This window comes from Drosophila innubila (assembly GCF_004354385.1).
Source record: "Drosophila innubila isolate TH190305 chromosome 2R unlocalized genomic scaffold, UK_Dinn_1.0 1_C_2R, whole genome shotgun sequence".
NCBI classification, from domain to species: domain Eukaryota; kingdom Metazoa; phylum Arthropoda; class Insecta; order Diptera; family Drosophilidae; genus Drosophila; species Drosophila innubila.
Genome location: NW_022995374.1, coordinates 25074265 through 25097602, shown reverse-complemented (window position 1 = coordinate 25097602; position 23338 = coordinate 25074265). Strand labels below are relative to the sequence as shown.

The 23338-nt window shown below is 33.2% G+C and overlaps 1 protein-coding gene across 3 annotated transcripts; it reads left to right on the top strand.

Moving 5' to 3' along the window:
* Positions 1–6092: 6092 nt before the first annotated feature.
* On the top strand, positions 6093–23173 carry LOC117785377 (trehalase). Of its 3 annotated transcripts, none has more exons than XM_034623345.1 (7): positions 6093–6465; positions 19579–19762; positions 19830–20708; positions 20787–21185; positions 21709–21850; positions 22734–22817; positions 22921–23173. In XM_034623345.1, the coding sequence occupies exons 1-6, from the start codon at positions 6452–6454 to the stop codon at positions 22814–22816; spliced, it is 1701 nt and encodes a 566-aa protein (XP_034479236.1). In that variant the 5' UTR covers positions 6093–6451; the 3' UTR covers position 22817; positions 22921–23173. The 3 variants fall into 3 exon arrangements, 2 of the variants coding, with proteins under 2 accessions (XP_034479236.1, XP_034479235.1); XR_004617507.1 differs by lacking the exon at positions 6093–6465 and adding an exon at positions 17132–17686 and having other exon boundaries at positions 21709–22454; positions 22921–23132; XM_034623344.1 differs by lacking the exon at positions 6093–6465 and adding an exon at positions 17132–17686.
* The last annotated feature ends 165 nt before the right edge of the window (positions 23174–23338 follow it).

The following is a 23338-nucleotide window of genomic DNA, read 5'->3' as shown; positions in this document are numbered from 1 at the left end:
GATCATTGTCTAATGGGAGAGTGTCAGACTGTACCTATTTACTCAGTGGAAGACAAGTTAACCGTTAAAGTTTCTCATCAGCTTTTCTTAAACTTAGCAAGATGTTCGTCCACTATGTCATTGGGTTTGCAACACATTCAAATTATTTTAATACAATTAAAGGGTGTTTATATGGACTATTTATATTATATTAACTAAATAAAAAGCTTAAGCCGTATCTATTAATAAACGATATTTTTAATACTATTACATACGAACTTTATTTTTAGCTCGTTTTAATTCTAAATTTGTATATCAGGTGTTTTTCAAAAACAAAAGTTCGAAATGTCGGTTTTCCTTAAATGTCAGAGATTTTGTTTTTTTTTAATTTTTAGGTTGAGGAATATGTTATATAATTAATAATAATATAATTTATAATATTTTATATAATTATAATTAACAAAATCATTAAAAATGTATTTAATACACTATTTTTCAATTTAAATAATAATTTAATTCAATTCAATAAATATTACATTTGAAAGCAATGGTTGCTTGTTTTCAACAACTGCATTTGGTAGCTCTGCCGTTGTTCTGTATTATTAATACCACACATACGTTGGATTCTCGGTTGGTTTTCATTTCTGTGGCACACCTGATAATAGTTATTAATATTTACTTAACTCTTTAAAAGGAATACTAAATATGTATTGGAAACGAGCTTACTCTTCAATTAATGTTATAAACCTTTTCTGTGGAAGAGTTTTAAAAGCTTCCATCGGCGCCATAAACAAACGCCAAACAAACAAAAGCTTTGATGGACTCGATTTGTATTCCATGACCGTGATTTAAGTTTTAGTTTCTCGATTCTAATTTTGTCATTTGCCGGTTATAGTCTATTAGTCATAAGCTTTCACATTATACCTAATGACGCCATATCATGACCTTAAATATAAATATATGCTGTGCTCTGAAGATAACGTCATCAATTTTGCGCGCTATCTATGACATAATTTAAATTTGAAACAGTTTCAGGTAATCTAAATGGTAGAGTATTATTAGCATAGCTTATTAACTATTTGTATCTATTTATTATAAAACTTAATAATTTTAATTGTGTTTCGAGCGAGACCCTAAAACAGTTTGATAATATAAGTATGTTGAGGTCCATTCACATTACTTCAAAAATAATAAAGTTACCAAAACAGAAGCCGGTATTAACAGATTGAAATCGGTAACCGTTACTGTAGCCGAAATGATTCAAGCTGGAACAACCGCTTTTATCCGATTCATGTATAACTGTTAAATGACAGAATGAATTCATTGAAACATTTTTTTTCAAAGAAATTTTGTATTAGAATATTGATCAAGATATAATATATTCAAGTTCTAAGATTTTGATTTATACAGTTTGGTATAAGTAACTGTTGCGAAACCGATATTAAAGGATTTTGCGTATCCTGTAACCGATAACCAAAAGTCGAGCATAACCAAAACCGAAACAGCGTTCGATATTCGTTTTGGTTTTATTTCCTGATTGCAAATTAATTGTCCTTATAACTTAACAAAACTAGTAGTAACTTTACAAAATATTTTTTTGATAGCATTACACTTTTTGTGGAATACCTAAAATCATTTATTGCTCTTCTTTTAAAAGCAATTCACTATGGTCCGGATGACGATTTTTTTTGGAATAAATTAACGAGCGTGTTACTATGCCAATAACGTGTTGGTAAAATTTGATCGAAAACGAACAAATAGGAGTTATCGGTTGTAAGACCCTTTTTGTATAAAAACGCTATTTTTTTTGCAAAATATCTGACCAAACTGAACGTATATAAGTGATATTATGCTCCTGACATTCTGGCCAACATATATCAAGACCGGAATACTATAATATACAATATTTTATTGACCACAAAGAAAAAATAGGTCGTTAGTGCAATTGCACTATGGTCCGGATGAAGATTCTTTTGGAATAAAGTCATTTTATAAACATGTTCAAAATAGCGATTTTTTGATGGCGATGCATTTAAAATACATCCAGCTCAAATGTTGCATAACTAAAAATTTAACATTTTCCAGCACTGTTTAGCAATCAGTTGATTTTAACAAAGAAAGATTTTAACATGAAACGGATATTCTCATTTTTAAGATTAATTTGAATTGTCTAATTTAAAAACTTTTTTAGGAAAATTTATCATGGATTATATTTATTGTGGCTTGTACTTTGTGTTTGTATATCTGCGATGTTTATCAACGTGCTATATGTTGTTATTTGTAATTTAAAAACTTGCTTCGAAAAAAAAAAAAATCTTTGAAAAGAGATAACTAATTTTGTCAGCACTTGTCAGCAATCTGACTTTATGCATTTTGAAGATTTATGAATTCTTAAATTGTACTGTTTAGCTCAAGTTGCGCTTTTTTGCGCATTTCTCAAAATTTCACTTTATTGCAGCTAACCTCACGTTATAAAATGCGTAGTCGTTTAAAGTGTGGCGACAACACATGTGACAAAATGACCAAAACTATGATTTTTTGGCTTATTTTATTGTGCTCATTGGCGTAAATTACAAAAACTTGTGTTTACGTATTGAATAAATGTTAAATTTTTACAATCGACAAAAAATAGAAATTTCTTGTTTTATACAAAAAGTCAGTTAACGACCGATTTTTATACCGTGAACATTATGAAAATAAAAAGTATAGTATTCTGATCTTGACATCTGATTGTCAGAATGTGAGGAGCATAATATCACATATATACGTTCAGTTTGGTCAGATATTTCGGAAAAAGCATGGTTTTTGTACAAAAAGTGACTTTTCAACCTATTATTCCAATTATTTCTATATTATATAGTTGTCCGATTTGGATCAAATTTTACCAACACGTTAAGGGCATAGTAACACGCCTGTCCTGCAAATTTAGTGTTGTTAGCTTGAAAAACAAAAAAATTTGCATATCACAGAATCCAAAATAAAGGCGGCACCACGCCCACTTTTGTAGGTCATTTGCGTATTTATATCATAGGTCCAATGCAAAAAGCTAGACCAAAAAAACTTTATTCGTTCTCGAGTTATTAATTTATTCGTAAAAAATCGTCATTCGGACCATAGTGAATTGTACATAAGATTTTAAAGCATATCTTTAGGCTGTACATAATATTTTTTTGTGTATCTTTCTACAAATCTTTAACAGCGCTAATGCTACCCACATCCATTTGTTGGTGTTCATGAATCAAGAAACCATTGCTTTCAAATGTCTAAAAAGTTCTTAAGAGATTTGACAAAATTAAATATTTATTAATTTGAATTAAAATATCGTTGAATTGAATAAAAATGCATATAAAATATGTTTGAAAATATTAAATCTCTAAAATTTTAGGAACACCAACATTTTACATACTTTCGCACATATTATTTGAAACCAGTTAAAAGATATTAAATTACTTTGTGCACTTTATGGTTATTTTTTAAGTTTTTATTATTAAACATTAGTTTTGAGTTTGAAATGGATTGAAGGAAATTGCTATAATTAGTTCGAACATAAGTCCTGCCAAAGTATTATATGAACATTAGCATTATAAGCTTGTTTTGCATACTTCTCACACTAGTGATTAACAGTGCTCGGAAATGCTTATATTTATATCCCCTGTTGACTGCAATTAAAATAGATTCACGTAACGTATACGTATATATAGTATATTTTAATAAATAGTAAGTGAATATTCATTTGACAAGCCCCTTAGCGTCAACTGTATTCATACCATTTTTACTCGATTTGAGACAAGCATCAGATTCACATAGTCATACGAGTATAAGCCAATTAAAAGGAGTCCCATCAGTAAACAAGTTGATTAACTTTTATTGCACTTTCCATTGTTTTTAATAGAGTGTTTACTCTACTTTACACTTATTGCATCTGTTCTATTTGCATGTTATTCATTTCCTAGACCATTGATTACTCGAGTATGTTAATAGATCTTCTACCCTATAGTCCACCTTGAACTAATTCCACGTTTTTTCATGGAATATATAATACTTTACCGTGTCCATAGTGTAACATATGTACATAGTACGAGTCGGAACGACTATTGTTCTAACTATATATTTAGTTCTAATTTACACGATTCAATTAAGATTTCCGCCATGAATTCGCAGTGGCGAGTAAATCTGGATGACCGAACTCAATTTACGTTAATTCAGTTCTTTGCTCTGATACAAGAGCTGCCTCATTCGCAATCTGTTTGGAAGCATTCTGAATAGTTCATATACACATGTACTGTATATAAATAAATATATTAAGGCGCTATTATGCTCATACATGTACTCAATTGAGATTAACGTTCAAGTTGGAGAAGAACTTGAAAAGGGGTTTAATAGTTATCACTTAAATCTAATTAACTCCCGAGCTTTTATTGGTCTTTGTTGTCTTCCTCTGCAAAATCTGAGCTGGACGAGCCCCCAATATCTTTGACACACCTCTATTGTATCAGCCGTTAAATTGCTGCCATATCAGTATTTGGTCATTCCATATATGTATTAGTCAGACTCGCACTTGATGTTTGATAGTATTTTTAGCGTTTTGCTCGACTCAATCAAAACTGGGCAGACTTCTTGGACTATGAAATTGTTAGCTATTCAAAGATATTACCAATTCACATTATTTTAATTGCTGACCAAAGGTCAAATCCGTAGGTTATTGGCTTTTCACTTTGATTTTTTGAGCTGAATGGATTAGAGCGTAATTTATTTTTAAAGCTCGCAGTCTTTACTCATTGTTGAAAAGCACGAGTTTTGGAACCGGTTCGCTTCAAGTAGCCGTGTTTATAGCTCCATCGCCAGCAGCAACAGTTGGCAAGGGCACCTTGAAATCGAGCCAATCCAAATGTATGTACCACTTATCAAATACGTAGGTATATGTGTATATGTGTAAACAAATTGTCATAAGGCTAAACATTTTGTTTGGTAAAAATTGTCGGCACTTTGTCGTCCACATGCCAAATTTCAAGAGGTGCCGCAAATTGCATCAGCATCAGTTACAGAATGCGGGGCAGGAGCGGAATTGGGGCTGAGAGAGCATCATGGTGTTGGCTGACTGCAGTTGGTCGCGTGTGACGCATCATTCAAGGTACTCTTTTGCTCGCTGCTCTCTCGCGTTGTATGTGCACCTTAATAGAGTAGAGGGTATACATCGATTGTGGAAAAAATGTAGATATCGACCGCGAAAAGTTTAATATTGTCAATAAAATAGCTCACATCTTGTTACTTACTTGAACAATTTACACATTGATTAAATTATTAGGATGAGCATATTTGCATGAATAAAGATTTTCAATATTTTGGTCTGTTTTAAGATATTTCTGCTTCTAAAATGGATAAATATATTAAAAGATTATTCTACAAATTTGCTTTACAGCATCAATAAGCTAATAAAAAATGCAAAGAAAACACTTCTATCCCTAATATGTATGTTACAATAATCAACAATATATTAAATTATTAAAAAAAAAAAAACAAAATATAGTAGATTTATAAATTTAATTTTCTTGCCAATGCTAGTTTAAATCGAAAAGTCTTGCCCAACTCGCAAGAATATGCGATTTTTTAAGTCCACGTGGAAATATCGTATTCACGTATCGTTGCTGTGGAAATTTATTATGTTAACGTCAAAAAAGAGCAGTTGACCAAAATTTAAAATAAATCAAAAAACATTTTTTAATACCCATTTTCAATGTATTCCATACTAATCGATACATAGTACTGCTTCGGACAACCTTTATATGAATTGTTACTTTCATTGAATTAGAAAAGTAAGAAAAGTAAGTAAGAAAGAGTAAGAAAAGGTATATTAAAGTCGAACCATTGCTTATCCGAGAAGTTCTTGCGTGCTTTTATCACAACAACAACTCAACTCCAACATTCGTTGCGCTCTCTGCTTTTTGCACTCTCTTGCTCTCTCAAAGTCGATAACAGCTGGCCTTACGTCAACCCATGCAAGTTTAGATATAAACACATATACACACGTAGATATTTACGAGAGGCACGAGAGCGGCAAAACTATTTATTTACAAGGGGGAACTTGGCGATCGCCGTTACAGTGTGTTTTGCAGCGTCTCGTCCGTAGGTCGCACGCGCTCCACGTTCGCCAAAGCGACTAAAATTTGCACAGAAATATTTTGTTGTTAGTGATAAAAAAGCAAAAAACGCGTGTTAAGTGATAAAAATAAAATTTTGTGAGACACTCAGCCTGAAATACAGGCGGAAAGCAAACATCTCGAATAATATTTCAGTTGTCGCCAACAAAGCGGGACAATAAAAGCAAAAAATCAATACAAACTTAACTCAGCTCATTTTACTTATCAAATAAATAAACAGACGCCGCGTGGCGTCGAGTGGAGTTCTTCTAAGTTCAGATAAACAGAGAACGATAGCTGATTTTCACCAGGACCTCAAAAAGTTGCAACACAAAATGAATGCCAACGCGTAAGTTTGAATTATTCTTTACAATTAAATATAATTTCTAATAGTATTTCATTTACATTTGTGCACAATTGCAAATTGCATAATTGTCGATTTAGAAAAAATATCAGACAGACCGTCTGTACAGTTAGGAGGTGCTTTCACTTTTCAACCCCCGAAAGCTTTACATCTCAACACACAGACAGACCGACGCATACGCACATACTTATGTACATATTACATACATGTATGTGTTTTCGCAGTTGTGATATAAATATCTTTGGTTTTGTTTTTATATTAATTTCTGCCACTTTGCGTCGTGGTTCACTTATCTCTCTCTTTCTTTGCCTCTCACGCATTCGCGTCACAATATATGACTTTGATACCCTGTATAACACGTGCAGCAGGCGCAGATCACGTTTGCTGCAAACTCTCTTCTCTTGACGAGTCAGTCGATTGGTAATCACAAAATTTAATCAAGAACTTAATTTATTACTAGTGGGGAGCATAGTTGGCAATGCTGGCGACACCTAGCGTACGTTCGCAGCATACTGTTTGTTTAAGTTAAAAACATTGTTAAGCTAATGAAAACTTGTGTAGGGTATCTCGCGGCTAGCAGCGTTTTATTTCTTGAATTTGTTGGTATCGCAGAAAAAGTTGCCTGAAGAGAAGTCAGTTAATAATCAGAGTAGTCGGAATCGGATTCTTTAAATAAAATCGAGGCAAATCGAGGCAAATCGCCACAAATATACGAATAATCCCTCGGTCGTGACTAAATATAAAGTATTAGCAATAGTTTTATTCGCAAACTCACCAAGCTATCATTACAAATACATCGTAGCTGTGTACATTAACAAAATATTAAGCAGTTTAACACGTGTTTCAGTCCCAGACCTGTAACTTGTGTTTTAATGACAACCTTGTAGCTGTGCTATTCAGTTTATTTTGCTTGCGAATTGCATTGGAAAGCTTAACCTTTAAACCATTAATATGCAATTTCACAAGGTGACTTATACTCAACAGGTGACTCCGAATTGTTTTTCGTTCCCTCTTAAAAAGAGCCAATTTTATGTATACATTTTTATTGACATGATTAAAACAGTACAGTTATATTAATTATTTTCGATACAAATTATTTATATTTTACAATATACTTATCTATTAGTTCACACAATAAGTTCAAATGCTAAGGTAGAGGTTAAGCAGCCACCTTTAATTTTCTTGTAATTATTTAATACAGCTACTGGTATGACAAAAAAACAAGTAAAAGTGGGTTTATATATTTAGCTTACTAGTTGAAAAGTGTGTTTTTATTCAATGTATAAGCCCATTCGTCACAGACTGTGTATTCTTCGTTAGTCTCAAGTCAATATTCACCATAGAAATTTGTCACATTATTTACTTGGTGCTGTTATCTTTTAAAACAATAAAAATGTAAGTCAATTGCCAGCACGTTTAATTAGACGAAGAATGAAAAAGCAATTGGTTAATATACACAAAAGTTATAAAAGATTACACTTATTATCAGCAGTGAAAAAGGGCTTCCCCAACTGCATTAAGTGCATTGGACTTTGCACTTTTTTCCACATAATTCTTTATCTAATCTTTATTATTTTGCGGATTTTAGTGCAAGAGCTATACAGGTGTGTTCTACAAATTTATAACAGCGCTAAAGCAACCCAAAAGCAATTGTTGATCTTCCTAAAAATAAGAAACCATTGCTTTCAAATGTCTAAAAAAAAATTGAGAGATTTGACAAAATTAAATATTTATTAAATTGAATAATAATATCTTTAAATTGAAAAAAATTGCAAAAAAAAAAAAAAAAAAATTAAATCTTGGACATTTTAGGAACACCAACAATCCGATCTGTTGTTTTCAAAAACATATTCCTTCAAAATCTCTAAAGATTTCTGGAACACACCTGATAAATATTTTCGCTAAATGTTCGAGCTAATGAACTCTTTAGTTGTAACTAATTGCCAACAATTTACTGTGCCAATAGAAATGCATTTTGTTGAGCATTTAAGATTATCGTTAACTAATGCTATTGGCCAGGTGTGCACTTTAACTTGTCGTAAACTTGGCCAACAGCTGTCCCGTTTTTGTTTTGTCTTTATTTAGTTAGTTATTTTGGTCAATGCGAATCGTTGAGAATTCGCTGAGCGCACAAGGTGACATTTTCTCAGAATTCTTGTGCAATTAAGAATTTATCACACTTGGGTATCTTACAATACGATGCGGTTAAAATAAGAATGTGCAGTTAATTAACAACAATCAGTCGACCGCATCAACAAAAATCATCCTGAAAAATGAAGCTTGTAATTTTCATTAATATATCGGGCTGGGCTACTTCCGTCATCTGCTTATGAAATACAGTTACCAAAATGCCCAATAATAATCCGTTTTTATAGACAAAGGGATCTTCTTGAAATATCTCTTTGCTAAAATTTAACTGGACTCTAAGAATACAGCCCTCAATAAAATAGAATTTTGTTCAGATGAAATTCGAAATTTTGTATCATTATATACAAACTGGATTGATAAAATACCAATCAGAATAGATATTTATCGAAATGGCAAGCAAAAATATTAAATTTCAGGAACGCGTCCATTTTTTTGTTGACGGACTCACCTATTTTATTGTCCAATTAAAATTCAAAGCAAAACGAAATTTCCTTTTATATAAAACATATCTTTTGATAAATAGTTTTTAAAGCATATATTATGTCTACAAACTTAGTAAACTAATCAAATCTTTGAAAAATAACGTTTAAATCCGAAACCCCAGACATTCAAAAACTATAAAATCCTTACACCTATTTCAATGCTCACATTGTCTATATAAAGTAGTATAAAACAGAAAATCAAACCGAAACAAATATCGGTTCTTGTTTCGGGTCCGGTACGTCACGTTACAACTGATTCGGTAAAAAGGTAATTTTTCGGTTTTGTCCTTTCGGTTCCGGTGTCAGTACCGGTACGTATCGCTACAACAGTATATTTTTTTAAAACTGTTAAGTGTAAAAAAAACATATTTTAAAACATATTTCATATTACATACATTTGTAAGCATTTCATCTAGATTAGCCTTAATTTAATGTTAAGTAATTTTTTAAAATAAATCAAAGTTACACAAATACAGAAAACCAAATTATTTAAAAAAAAAAAATGTACCAAATCCATACCGGTACACACATTACGGTTCTTTAAAAATAAATTTTTTCCGCTCCGGTTTCGACTTTATTCCCTGCTTTAAAATGTACCATTGTATTTATATGCAGGTATCTCCGTATATTCCGATATTCGCAAATTGATTTATAAATAAAATGCTTTTCTTTGTTATTCTATTGCATATGCTCAGTAGCACTTGAATTTTTCTATTGCATACTTTTTGGTACCTTTTGAAAGTCCGTAAAAATCTTACGATCGCAAAGCTGAATGCTATGAAATCTCGCACGAATTGTAATCATTTTTCGTTTGTTTATTATTATGATATAGTAAAAAGCTGTGTAATCACCGTTGCAATTATTAACAAACACGTTACAGGTTAACTTGGTGTAGCTAAAAAAAAATAGATTGTTCAGAGTTGAATAACAATGGCACTTCAGTAAATTATATGAATTGATTTTTTTTAGAACAAATTTATAAATTATTGGATTGTATGGGTACGTGTACATTATTGTCTTATATCATTGACGAAAATCGCCCATAAGTTTCCCTATTCTACCTAGATTAACTAAACTCAAGCATTCTCGATATACTCGATACGGATTCTCAGCAGGTGTACCCTGAAACAGTTGTCGGTAGTCGATTATCTAAACCTGCTTTGATTCTCCCGTTGGTAGATTTTCCCAGTGGTCATCTGTACTGTGATTGGCTGAAGCTTTGGCGGTGTGTCTGCTACGTATACGTAATATCGTATGAGTGCAACAGGTTTGATTAATTTATCAAAAGATCTATCGATCAGCTTACTTGTTGCATTTTATCTGGATTGAGGGAGAGTATTTAGATAATTTAAAATGTGTAGGACTCTCGTCTGGTGTTGAATTTGTTCAAGGCGAAAGAGCAATGTACTTGATAAGTCAAGCGTCAAGTCGGGTCATGCTTGGAACTGGCCAGATATTGTAATCTATTTTGCATATGTAAAACTGTTTCGTTTGTCTTATCAGTGAGCATTTCGCTTATCAGCAACAGCCGGCGTGGTCCAACTGTCTATAATACGGAATACATTTAGTCTCATCCCAAACCTGATCTGAGCTTCATAAATGCGTTTAGCCCGAGCTCTGCTCCAATTAAAAAAACAACTTCGGTGCGAATTCTGTCCTCGGTTAAGGCAAAATTTGAACTGTGTTGTGCAAATAGAGAGAAAATGGAGACGTAAAAGCTCCATATCCAGGTTAGTGCCAGATATGGAGCCATACAACAATCTAATCGCTGACAATGTCGAAAGATAGCTACCACGCAGATTCTTACTGATAAATCCGCCAATAAAACGTCAACTGACCTTCTGGTACGCTTACACAAGAATAAGAAACATGAGAACTTTGTATACATTTTGCAAATGTGTCCGTTTTCTGAATAATCGAAGATACTAAAAAGATTAGTTAGACCCTATATCATACATATACATAGTTTAAAAAATTTCCTTCTCAAGCAATCTCGACTAAACTTTCCTAAAAGATTTAGAAATCTGCTTGCATTGATTTCAAACAGAACCTAAATTTATAACCCGCGATAATATTTAAGTATGTTCAGTTAACGTCAGTGAACAATATTATAAATAATTTTATTAGGTCGTAAATACTACAAATATGAGTGGAGCAGTAATTCAATTGAATATTAAGAAAAACAAAGCAGTATTCTTATGAGCTGAAGCACAACTGAAATCAAATGTTATACCCTGAGTAGGCAAATGGCTAATTATTCATATCGAAATGTAAGAGACAGCTGTAAAATCATTACACCCCATAGTATTAAACTAATAATAGGAAGGGAGATTGCAAATCTTATTCAAATGCAGCTTCTCCATGCACGAGCTAAGACAGTCTGACGAGTGGCATCAAGCGTGTAACATCGCAACGTGTCGGTGCGAGATTTGAGTAGGAGATTAAGACAAGATTAAGAGTCAAGTGTCAAGGGTCAACTGACATGTGTGTTAACGGGCACGCGACAGTGGCTACGATTTAAGTTCATTCATTTTATATTAAAATTAAAGTGAACGAATAACGAATGCGATTGCAAATACTAGTATGAATGTAAAAACAAAATATCAAATACAATATATACAAATTACTTCAACAACTTAACAACAAAAGCAAACCACACAACCGCAATTCTCTAAACACAACAACGATCTTTTATGCAATAAACACTTGCAGATCTCAAATTAAAAAAATAATAATGTTTAATAATTGTAATTGCCCGCAGATAAACAAAAGTCCTAAACAAAATAACAGCAATTAAATTGTAAATTATTCCAACTATTTTTACTGTTAATTCTACAACAATCGCACAACAATTTCAATGTCTTGTGAACACCTTACAAATACAGGGTGCTTCTTATTACCACAATCGAAAAACATAAGCTTAAGCGGCAGTTACGAGAAGTCTCGTGTTAAGAAGTGACAAACAAAACTAGACATAAAACAAGTATGGTATAATTGCTCTTGCCGACATTGCTAGACTAGTAAATACCCTATGCATAGAATAGCATTTGCACTACATTCAACGAGACACAAACAAGCAAGCAGTGTTTCATTCATATTATATTTTAAAGGAAAGTTGATGCATTATGAAAGTAGTATAGATATGATAATAAAAAATTAGTGTTGAATTTCGTTGTTAATTACCTAAAATATATTATTTTAAGCATACAAATAAGGGACAGAATATTTGTGATTTAAGCAAATTTTATTTTAAAGTACCATTAATAAATAAAATACTTAAACTAGTTGTGCAAAAAATAACTGTGTCAGGATTCCTATTTTACTCTGTGTTAGTTAATGCCAGCTATTTAATTAGGCACTCAATAAAGTTCTACTTAAGAGCTATACTGGAAAAGTTAACCAAATAAAAGCGGAACTTATTTAGACTTAAAATGTGTGCGACGGTCACGTTGAATATTAGAAATTCCCAATATGTAGCAATTATAGTCTTTGATTCGAAAAAGACTCGACTGTTCAAGATAATACCCATTTTACACCGTGACTGACTACAGGGTATACTAAAATACCTTAATATGCATGCATTATATAAATATGTCTGTCGCTAACACGTTTTAAACCGATCAGTTTATTGATCTTCCTGTTAATAATACGAGTATGCATTGGTATAACAGTTAATAAATTCGTTCAAGTCAGGGACAGTAAACAAAACTCTTAACAAATGCCTGTACACATACTCCTTCCATATATCTTCTGCTAATGAAATTGATACTGTTAACGATAATGATTTTTGCTTATCAGTTGTTTTTTTTTTGCCCTGAACTTGTGACTTAGTCGTAAATGGGAAAAGTTAGCAATGTAATTTCCGTTTGAAGTGGATTGAAGTTTATTTGCAATGCTCTTGGAAATTTATAGAATAAAATTAAGTACTTTGTTCAATAGTGCAAGAGTTAAAGAATACTTTATCATAGGCTGGGGCCTGGGAACTGGGGATTAACTGAAGTGGATTACACTTCGATCGATTCATTGCTCTTGACCAAGTAAATCTCATGATCAATTAAACATTCCAGATTATTTTCAATGTCAAGTACAGGATCAACTCCTATCATATAAAACTTATATCATTGACGGATTTTACCTTATTGACCTTTTTGGTCTTTAGATAACATCAAGAAAACAACCAAGTACTCATGACATTTTAATGGATAGTTCAAACGGATTTAACCTTAATGTCACTCCACTTGTTTTGAGCAATTTTGCAAACCAATTAAAGTAATCTCACGTCAATTTTCTACTTATAAATTGGATGAACTTTATTATAAATTCTACCACTATTTAACAAATAGTTTCCGAGCTGAATTCGACAAAAAAATAAAAAATATTCCTATCTTTGATAATAGTTCTGTTATTTTTGTGTCACATTATTTTAAAAGATACTAAAATAGTGTTATAAAACATTAATTGGAAAACGAATTAGAAATGAAATGAAAAGAGGAAAAGTCACCGAGACTGTCACTGTTACCCGCATATTAATCCCCACGATAACTATGAAAATTGTTATACAAGTTTTTGCAGTTATATCTATGCTAATTAAGCCATTCGACCATTAAAATACTATTCACATTATTATGAATGTCGTCCTTGAATCATAATCTTGAGCACGACCGTTTCGCATTATTTGCATAGGCTGCAATTAATTAAAACGCGATTGTTGGGCCATTTTCGGAACGGGTTTTCTTGTCGCTTTTCTGTCAGATTTCTACCAATTTTTGAATTGATTGAGAGTTTCAATTTCGGTGAATACTCTTAGGCCAGTTGAGCGTATAAATGCGTCACTCGACCACGCAAAAAAAAAAATCAATAAATCAAACGATGACGTATGCTAAAGTAATTATAGCCAATATGAAAATTAATAAGTCAAGTGAAACAGAAAGTTAAGTTAAGAAGAAAGAGAATTTTAGAGCGAACGAAAGGGTATATATTAGTAGTATTAACTACTTGATTATATATACTGTCATCAATCATTTTATTCATTAGACTGCGTATGATTGATTGTATTTTATTGTTAAGGTTAAGGTACAATCTTCACCTCAAGATTCAAATAAGAAATCTTTCCTTCAAATAAGAAATTCGAAATATTTTTTAAGCTAATAGATAATCAGGGTAAAGACGTTACTTAACCCATTAATCTTTGTATATTCCTTGGGTATGCATATTTATATTTATTTAAATCTAAGTCTGTCTCTGACTTGATATTGCCGCACTGAAATTGGCTTAATGACTTTAATGCATTTCGTTTCAATGTTGAATTATCCAGAACGTAAACCGGAATTAATTGTGTATTTTTCTTTTTTTCGCTTTATTTAAGCGGAATCGGAAATATTTTTGAAGTATGTTATAAATACCTAAGTACATAGTAGATATCTATTTGAAATTCCTATCACGTACCAACTGGCATCTATTTGTCATCAACATATCAACACATTAATTATTGAAAAGTCCATTACACCCGTTTAAATATTTGTTTAGCAAGTTTTACAGTCATAACAATCGAATGGCCTTACTTTTTCGGAGGTTTTTTTATACCTAACAATAAGTCATACAATTGGTATGAGTTACGGATAAGCCCTTCCTTATTAACTCGACATCGACATTAATTATAAGAAATAGATTTTGATAATACAATTAGTTAATGTAATTAATTAAAATGATAAGGATAATATTACTCTGTAATTGCCACAGGCTGACTGCCTAATTATATTTACTATATAAATTCAACTCAATTTTCAAGTCAACTGTCTAGAGTTTTATGCATCTTAGTAGACAATTTGGAAAGTATTAAAAGTCAAAGTATGCCTAATTGTACAATAAGTATCAGATCATAATGCCACAATGATATCACGATTTTCAAGCGACAGCTTGAGCTTAAGATTGTGACGTGTTTAAGTTTCAGAACCGAGTGGAATGCATTAAACTTCAATGAAACGGTCTTACTGTCGTCACAAATGTTATAGAATGACGGGATTGGTCAGAGACAATGATCAAGTCTCTCCCACAGGTGCAATTAAATTGCACAACTGTTCCGTTTTTGTTTTTTGTCTTTGGGGCCAATTTGCGAGTCAACAAAGTGGCTTTTGTTTCGAGAATCTAGATGTCACAACAATAGATACTCGTAGTACAAGTGCTACCACACACCACAACGATACTCGTGCTCGGTTCTGCTCGGTTATATCATCGTATCGCTTGAGTCTGGAATACGTACTTAGGTTTCAATGTGAATGAGAGTATATACATATGTATACTAGATACACTCAAGTGAACATTAACTAACTAAATGCGATAAATCACTAAAAGTGCCACATGCGACAAGTGTCTTGCGACATGCGACATACGACATACGACAATTCATAATGAATTTCCCGGTCAATGATCAGGTCCAGGTTCTCAAATTTTAATATGAACGTCGCAATTTGGCGCTGTGATCATTGACATACGCCCATTTTTGACAATCTTGTTGCAGATCTTTATCAGTCGACATCTTTTTATTTTCCCCCGTCAAACCTCTATGCAACTCAAAACAGTGGAACGTATATACCTTTACCTCAAAACATTGCGACGCAGTTTCGGTTGATTATTCCTATTATATAGGGTATATCTATAAATAGGGAATTGTGCGGAATTTTGCAAGCATATTTATAAATAATAAATGTATACAAACATTTATTAGAGTGAGGACTTTTTCCACTCGTGTGAATTGTGTTAAGCCCATTCAAGATGTAAATAAATACCTCGATCAAAAGTATCTTAACGCTATGTGTGTCTATAATGGAATCTAATGAGATTCCTAAGGGATTTCCACGTTTAGTAAATCAACCTGACACTAATTGTAAATAGAACAGTTGATTTTTTATGTTTGTAATTTGCATTTAAAATTGTGTGATTAAATCCAAAAATCGTTGAGTTTCATTTGATCCAAAACAGTCGTCATATCGTACCAACATGTTCTACATACCTGTATGTTTTCTGACTCTGATTTGCATATTTTACAGTAAAAGCTGGTTACAGCGACAAGTCAACCACAGAACCCAGTTGCTATTTCTTGAGAAATATGCGGGGGTCAATTTTAAAAGAAAATGTAATCAATTTAAAATATTGTTTATAACTAACATTTAAACTATATGGAGTGTTCTAGAAATACATATACAAATTTATGGGTTTTTGGTTAATTAAGACAAATAGAATTAATTTTTATGGAAGGGTTTTATATTTCTAAAATCAATATGTGAATTATTTATTTTGTAAGATCGACTGATTATAAAGTGAACAAATGAGAATAAAAGTGTTAGGAAAAGTACTAGTATTATAGGAAAGTAAAAGTAATTAAAAGTATGTTAATTGCAATAATTGGGTGCATCTGTGGATAGCTTCTCTGTTCTGCACTTATATACGGGTACATATGCGTTTATCAGTTGATGATACGCCCATAATAAATACTAGTATGACTGTATGCAAATACGATTGCCTGCAATCCATTTGCTCCGTTTTTCTTCGCCTATTTAAATATGCATTTAGAATAACCCAAAATAACCCGATTAATATAACAAGCAGTATTGAAGGAACAAACATAAATAAGTAGCCTGATAAGTGAATCCCTGTCATGCGCATATATGTAACAGAATATAAAAATCATCCGAACAATATCAAGTAACGGATAAATTAAAATACCGTGTATTCGTATTCTTAGGCCTCGACTTCGGCTTCGCCTCAGACACAATTGCTAGCTCAGTTGATTTATAAATAGAACACACGATCCACGCCCACTTCGTTTATTTTCAAGTTCGTGCTCGTGCTCGTGCTCGCGTTCTGCTCGTGCGTTGTCGTGTGCCGATCACTTGCTCTTGTTCGGCAATGATTATAATGGCGCTGCCTCTGCCTCAGTCGCTGTCGCAGTCGTGTCATATTCGTTGTTGTTGTAGTTGTGGTCGTTCAGCCATTTATTTTATAAATGAAATCGGCCGAAACAGTTAGAAGTATTCTTGCACTGACAGGGCGCAGGTTGTGTCTGTGTCGTTGACGCAAGTGCTAAGTGCAATTGAGAGGGAAAAACTTACTCCGATTATCCTGTAGACAAATACACATTTACTTAATTAGGGAAACGCAATCTACACCAAAGTGCGGTCGCCATTCGCGAAGCCACAATTTCCTATTTTGTGTTAAAAATTAAAAAGTAAAAATAACACTTTTTAACCAGTCAAAGCCCACTCAGTGTGATAATTTCGGTACTTAATTACTAACATACACACATACTTGTGTATGTAGAGTCGCGTACTCGTACATAAGTGATCAAGTGAGCGGCAAGGCGTTTAATTAACCGACTAAATAATACGAGCAATCAAAGCGATACAGTTCCTTAGTCTCAGTACAATTGAAATGACAATGCTAAGGACATTCGATCTAATAATCCTCCTCTGCTGCCTCGCAGCATTGCCTCAACTACGGGCGAGGAGTCTAATCGAATTCGGTACGGATAGCGAGAATGCGATTGTTAAGAACGTCGAGACCTACAACTTTACCTCGTGGTAAGTTTTCATTTCCCATTTTCACCACTCTAGTCTGACAGTATATTCAATGGATTTACATAAGAATCGGTTTTTTAATGCATTTAACTAATTAGTAGTATCATATAAAAATATAATTATAAACATTTGAACGCTGTATGCATTCATCAACTGGTTTCCATTCAAACCGACGAACCGGTCCTCAATATTTATATAAACCGAACAATATTAAGTCTTGTATTTAAAAATTGTGATATTGCCTATATTAATAATACAATATATATATATAATTATTAAATTGTATATAAATATATATACATATTTATTGCAAATAAATAAAGTTCGAGACTTGTTTTCCCAAACGTGATCAATAGCAAATAAACGTGACATTAGTTACCAATAGACTTCAGTTCGTGAACTGTCTATATTATTTATTATACGTATATGTAATTGTGGTAGTAAATTCTATTGAACAGGGTTTTTACTCGTGTTGAACTAAAGCAGATCGAACTCAAATTATCATTTACACTAATTAATGACGTAAGCTTGAAGTGCTATTAAGATCTCACTCTCTCTCCCTTTATAAGTATAAAATATGGCTCAAAGCTTTTACGACGAAGTCTTGCTTTATACAATTTGTGACATATTTATACCCTGCATCTATGCACATTGTTGCCAAAAATTAGAAAAGTTACTGTTATTAATACCAGGTATTGAATTGTGCTATAAATTATGAAAGGATTTATATTAAAATAAAATCAAGCAGGCGCTAGAAATATAACTTGCACACGAAGAAGAGTAAAAACAGGGCTGAGAGCAGCGATGACTGAATGTCGTATTCAAAAATAAATTAAATTCCATTATAATGAATTTTTATTTCAGTCAGGTTGTCTTACAAGTTTCTAACAACCCAAAAGCAACTGTCGGGTAAACGAAGCAACAAATGCTTTCAAATGATAATTTATATATATATAAGAAAAAAAAAAATTTGGTGAATGATTTAAATTCATATTATCTCTATTTATTGATCACATAAAATATGAAAATTTAAATTTTAAATAAATTGTAACTAATTTTGTGATTTAAAAAAAATGTCCAGAGTTTTGTGAAACATAAAGGAATAATTGTTTTTTGGATTATGTTTCCGAAAAGAAGCTGATCTGGAAGATCTCATGTAAGATGAGTTTGTGAAAAATTCACCAATCCAAAGTATTACAACAAAATTAAATTAGTTGTAGTCGTGTAAAGTGATACATCCTAAAGATATAAAAAAAACCCCTTACGTGTATAAAATCAAATGTAATTATTTCCAATATCATAGTTCTTAGTGCACAATACAATTTATATCTGATTCGCAACTGCATTCGAGTAGTAGAATGTTAAGTAAGTTAATAGGAGATTCCATATTTAAGAGTCTGACAGAAACTTGTTTTGTCTAGAAATAAAAAGAAAACTCAAATGCGAACATTAATTTATTATTTTATTATTATTTTCGAATTTTTAGACTTAGGAATATTTTATATAATTAACAAAATCATTTAAAATGTATTTTATGCATTTTTATTAATTAAAAAAATAAATAAATATTAAATGTTGTCAAATCTCTTAACATTTTTTTAAACACTTGAAGGCAATGGTTGCTTTGTTCAGGAACACCAACCATTTCTTTGGGTTGCTTTTGTGCTGATAGAGATTTGTACAACACACCTGAATAACAATTTAAAAAAAAAAAAAAATGGGTTGTTTTACACATTTTAAACCAATATATATGCAACTTAAGTTTATACTTAGGAATCGACGGAAAAGTCAATCGTATAAAAATATATTAGAATTTCGAATGTGAAACATATTCTCTTTATATAAAATATCTGACTACTTCTAAACTGAATCAAATTACGACTTTTCCGTTGCAGCCAAATCTACTGCTATGGCCCCCTTTTGGACACTGTACAAATGGCGAAGCTTTATCCGGACTCGAAGACGTTTGTGGATATGAAACTGAAAGTTTCGCCTGAAAAAACTATGGAGGACTTTGAAGCTTTTATGACATCGAAGAATAATAAGCCCAGCAAAGATGAAATTCAAGAATTTGTTGACGTACGAAAAATATTAATTTGTCTGCCTTACAAATTATTATAATTACCAAATATATATTTTTTTCTAGGCTCACTTTGGTGAAAAGGGCACCGAGTTGGATGTGTGGACGCCAACAGATTGGATTGAGCATCCCAGTTTTCTTGATCTCGTCCGCGATCCGGATCTTAAGCAATGGGGCGCTGATCTGAATAACATCTGGAAGGAACTGGGTCGTAAAATGAAAGATGATGTTCACAAGAATCCCAATTACTACTCTATCATACCCGTACCCAATCCTGTTATCGTGCCAGGTGGTCGTTTCATTGAATTCTACTACTGGGACTCCTACTGGATCATTCGTGGTTTGCTCTACAGCGAGATGAGGGACACAGCACGTGGCATGATCGAGAACTTTTTGTCCATTGTTCAACGCATTGGATTCATACCAAATGGTGGTCGAGTCTACTACTGGGGTCGCTCCCAGCCTCCGCTCTTGACGGCAATGGTGAAGAGCTATGTTGACTTCACAAAGGACGATCTGTTTGCCATCAATGCTTTGGAGGTGCTGGAGCATGAGTTTGAGTATTTCATTAACAATCACACCGTGCAGGCTAAGGGTCATAACCTGGTCGCATACCGCGATTCATCAACTGGACCGCGTCCCGAATCCTACAGTGAGGATGTAGAAACATCTCAGAGCTTTGCCACACAGGAGGCTAAGGAAGATCACTACAGCGAACTGAAGTCAGCTGCTGAGTCAGGCATGGACTTCAGCTCCCGCTGGTACATCAACGAGAATGGCACCAATGTTGGAAACCTAACAGATGCCAAGACCCGTTCCATTGTGCCCGTCGAGCTGAATGCCATCCTATACTGGAACGCCAAGATTATTGCCGAATTCCACTCGAAGGCCGGCAACATCGAGAAGATGATGGAGTACGAGACCAAGGCACAAAAGATTCAAGAGGTATGTGAAGGAATTACTTCCACTGCTGCCCAATAATTATACAATACAATCGATATAATTCTATTTCCAACCTTACAGGCAATTCAAGCGGTGCTGTGGAACGAAGAAGCCGGCTGCTGGCTGGACTATGATTTGATCAACGATAAACCACGCAACTACTTCGTTCCAACCAATCTGTCACCATTGTGGGTTAAGGCATACAATATCTCCGATTCGGAGAAAATCTCTGAGAAAGTTCTAAACTATGTTGAGAAGAACAAACTGGACACATTCCCGGGTGGCGTGCCGAATACGCTGTCTCAGACGGGTGAGCAGTGGGACTTCCCCAATGTGTGGGCCCCCATGCAATACATTCTTGTCGAGGGTCTAGATAATTTGGGAACACCGGAGGCAAAGGAACTGTCCAAGACATGGGGCCAACGTTGGGTCAAGTCCAACTTTGAGGCATATCGCGAGACTCGCGCCATGTTTGAAAAGGTGAGATTTTAACAAAATTATTGACAAATTATTACTACTAAGCAAATAACCTATAGAGAAGTCATTTCATACAACGAAAGTGTCCACAAAAAAGAACCGGTTCTATTTCACTGGCCCATAGTAAATTTCACTGGTGGACGCAAAGTCAGGCTTCTCTATAGGTTATTTGCTTGGTGTAATTACCTACACGGACACTGACAAATAATGCTCAAAAATACCAAATCAAAAAACCAATACTTGAAAACCAAAAATTAGGAATCTTGTAATTAAAAACAAGAAAAATTATTAAGAAAATTTTAATTAGGAAGAAAAATTGGCAAGGCTAAACATGCTAAATATTTTTGATTTCAGCTTTGGACTTTTTTATAAAACCGTTAAATTTTTTAAAATTCTAAAACTATTTTTAAATAGATCACTGTTTTGATTTTCTAAAATTTTATTCTTACTTTCGTTTTCATAATTCTTAAAAAAATATCTGGAAATTGCATGAGGTACTCTAACATATACTTGTTTCTATATTCAGTACGATGCGGAAAAGTTTGGAGGACATGGCGGCGGTGGAGAGTACGGAGTGCAGAAGGGCTTTGGCTGGACCAATGGCGTTATTATTGAATGGCTGGCCAAATACGGACGTCACATCTCCCTGAGCAACACGGGCGCTTCAGGTGATGAGGAGCAATAGAATGGCCCAACTATGCCTTGAACCATCGACGCTATCATCATTGAATATACATTAAATCCGAGCATCAGTCCAATCTTACCTTGGGCTGATCTCACACAAATCCATTCATACATACTTAGATTTAAATCGAAGCTCACCGAGATGCTCAATTATTTAGATTTACGTATTTATAAGGACTGCTCAAAGTAAAACCAAAATCATCACGTCAGCGCGTTAACATTAAATAGTCTAAGCACTGTCGCTTTCCCTGTCACTCCTACTGTCGCGCTCTCTATCTTACTGTCTTTAACCTACGTCTCTCTCTACGCATCGTCAACAACAATCAATGATGTCTTCGACTTAGAACTAAGAACTACAACTTTCAACTACTTAAGTATCTACTCTCAGCAATCACCAAGGACTAACACTAAATGATTGATGTTCCGGAACTGATCGCACACACACACATGTATCTATATATATTTCGCTTATCATTTGCCTTCAACTTTGCCTTCGCTCCGCCTCGTCTCGTCTTTCGCCACGCATATGTGTCTGTTCTATCAAGTTTCTAAGAGTGTCACATCTAAATATGCCGTCAAAATTTTTACGTAAGTGTCTTAGTGATCATTGTAATTAAATTCCTTAATTTGTTTAATACTTGCTCATCCGATAATTTACCTGACAATTAAATATCATTTCAAATACTGCTTTTTTTAATAATAATTTCAATGCTTCTTTTTTTTTAAAAAATATTTAATGCTTGCTCTAATTTATCGAGTAAATTTTTTTAAACTGCTATACTTTTGGGATTCCCATCCTTTAGTGCACCCAATAAATGTATATCTAATTACGCGTCTCTAATAACAACTTGTTTTTCATTCGTACAGTTCGGAGCAGCCGACTAATAACTGTGCTGGGAGCGACCGCTGTGGCGTTAGTCGGAGCATTCGCCGGACGATTCATCTGGTGAGGTGAGATACAAAAATTGATTATTAATTTTCTAAAAAAAAAAATAATGCAACGAATTGTAATGGTCATTTTCAATGTATTTTTTTTGTCACTTTTTAATTTCAGAAATTTAATGCGAGGCAACTGTTATGGAAATTGTGATTCCCCCTTCCGTGTGCATGTCAGTGTGTGTGTTTATAGTTCCAATTACATGATAAACCTTTTCAGTTTTTGTTTTCTTGAATGCACGGAGATTGCAGTATTAGTTATCAATTTGCAATTGACTTATTGTTATCAGAATTTGAATTTGTAATATATTAAACAAATACTTAGTTAAATTTGTGCATGCCTAAAATAATATCCTCGCAACCACAATGAAGACATAATAGTTTTATGAATAGCAATTTGATGTATTTTTGATGTTGTTAATTGTTAACAAAAATTGCCAAATTGTTTGCTCCGATTTTGAAATAAATACACAAAGTATATTTTTGAATGAACATTTGTTTGTCATATTGTTAACTAGAATATCTTTTGAATAAAT

Excerpts from the sequence above, each read along its gene's own strand:
- LOC117785377 (XM_034623344.1), top strand. The coding sequence starts at position 17,538 with ATGACAATGCTAAGGACATTCGATCTAATAATCCTCCTCTGCTGCCTC. Across the intron at positions 21,186-21,708 it reads CTCGCGCCATGTTTGAAAAG|TACGATGCGGAAAAGTTTGG; the intron begins GTGAGATTTTAA and ends TTCTATATTCAG. Across the intron at positions 21,851-22,733 it reads GAGCAACACGGGCGCTTCAG|TTCGGAGCAGCCGACTAATA; the intron begins GTGATGAGGAGC and ends TCATTCGTACAG.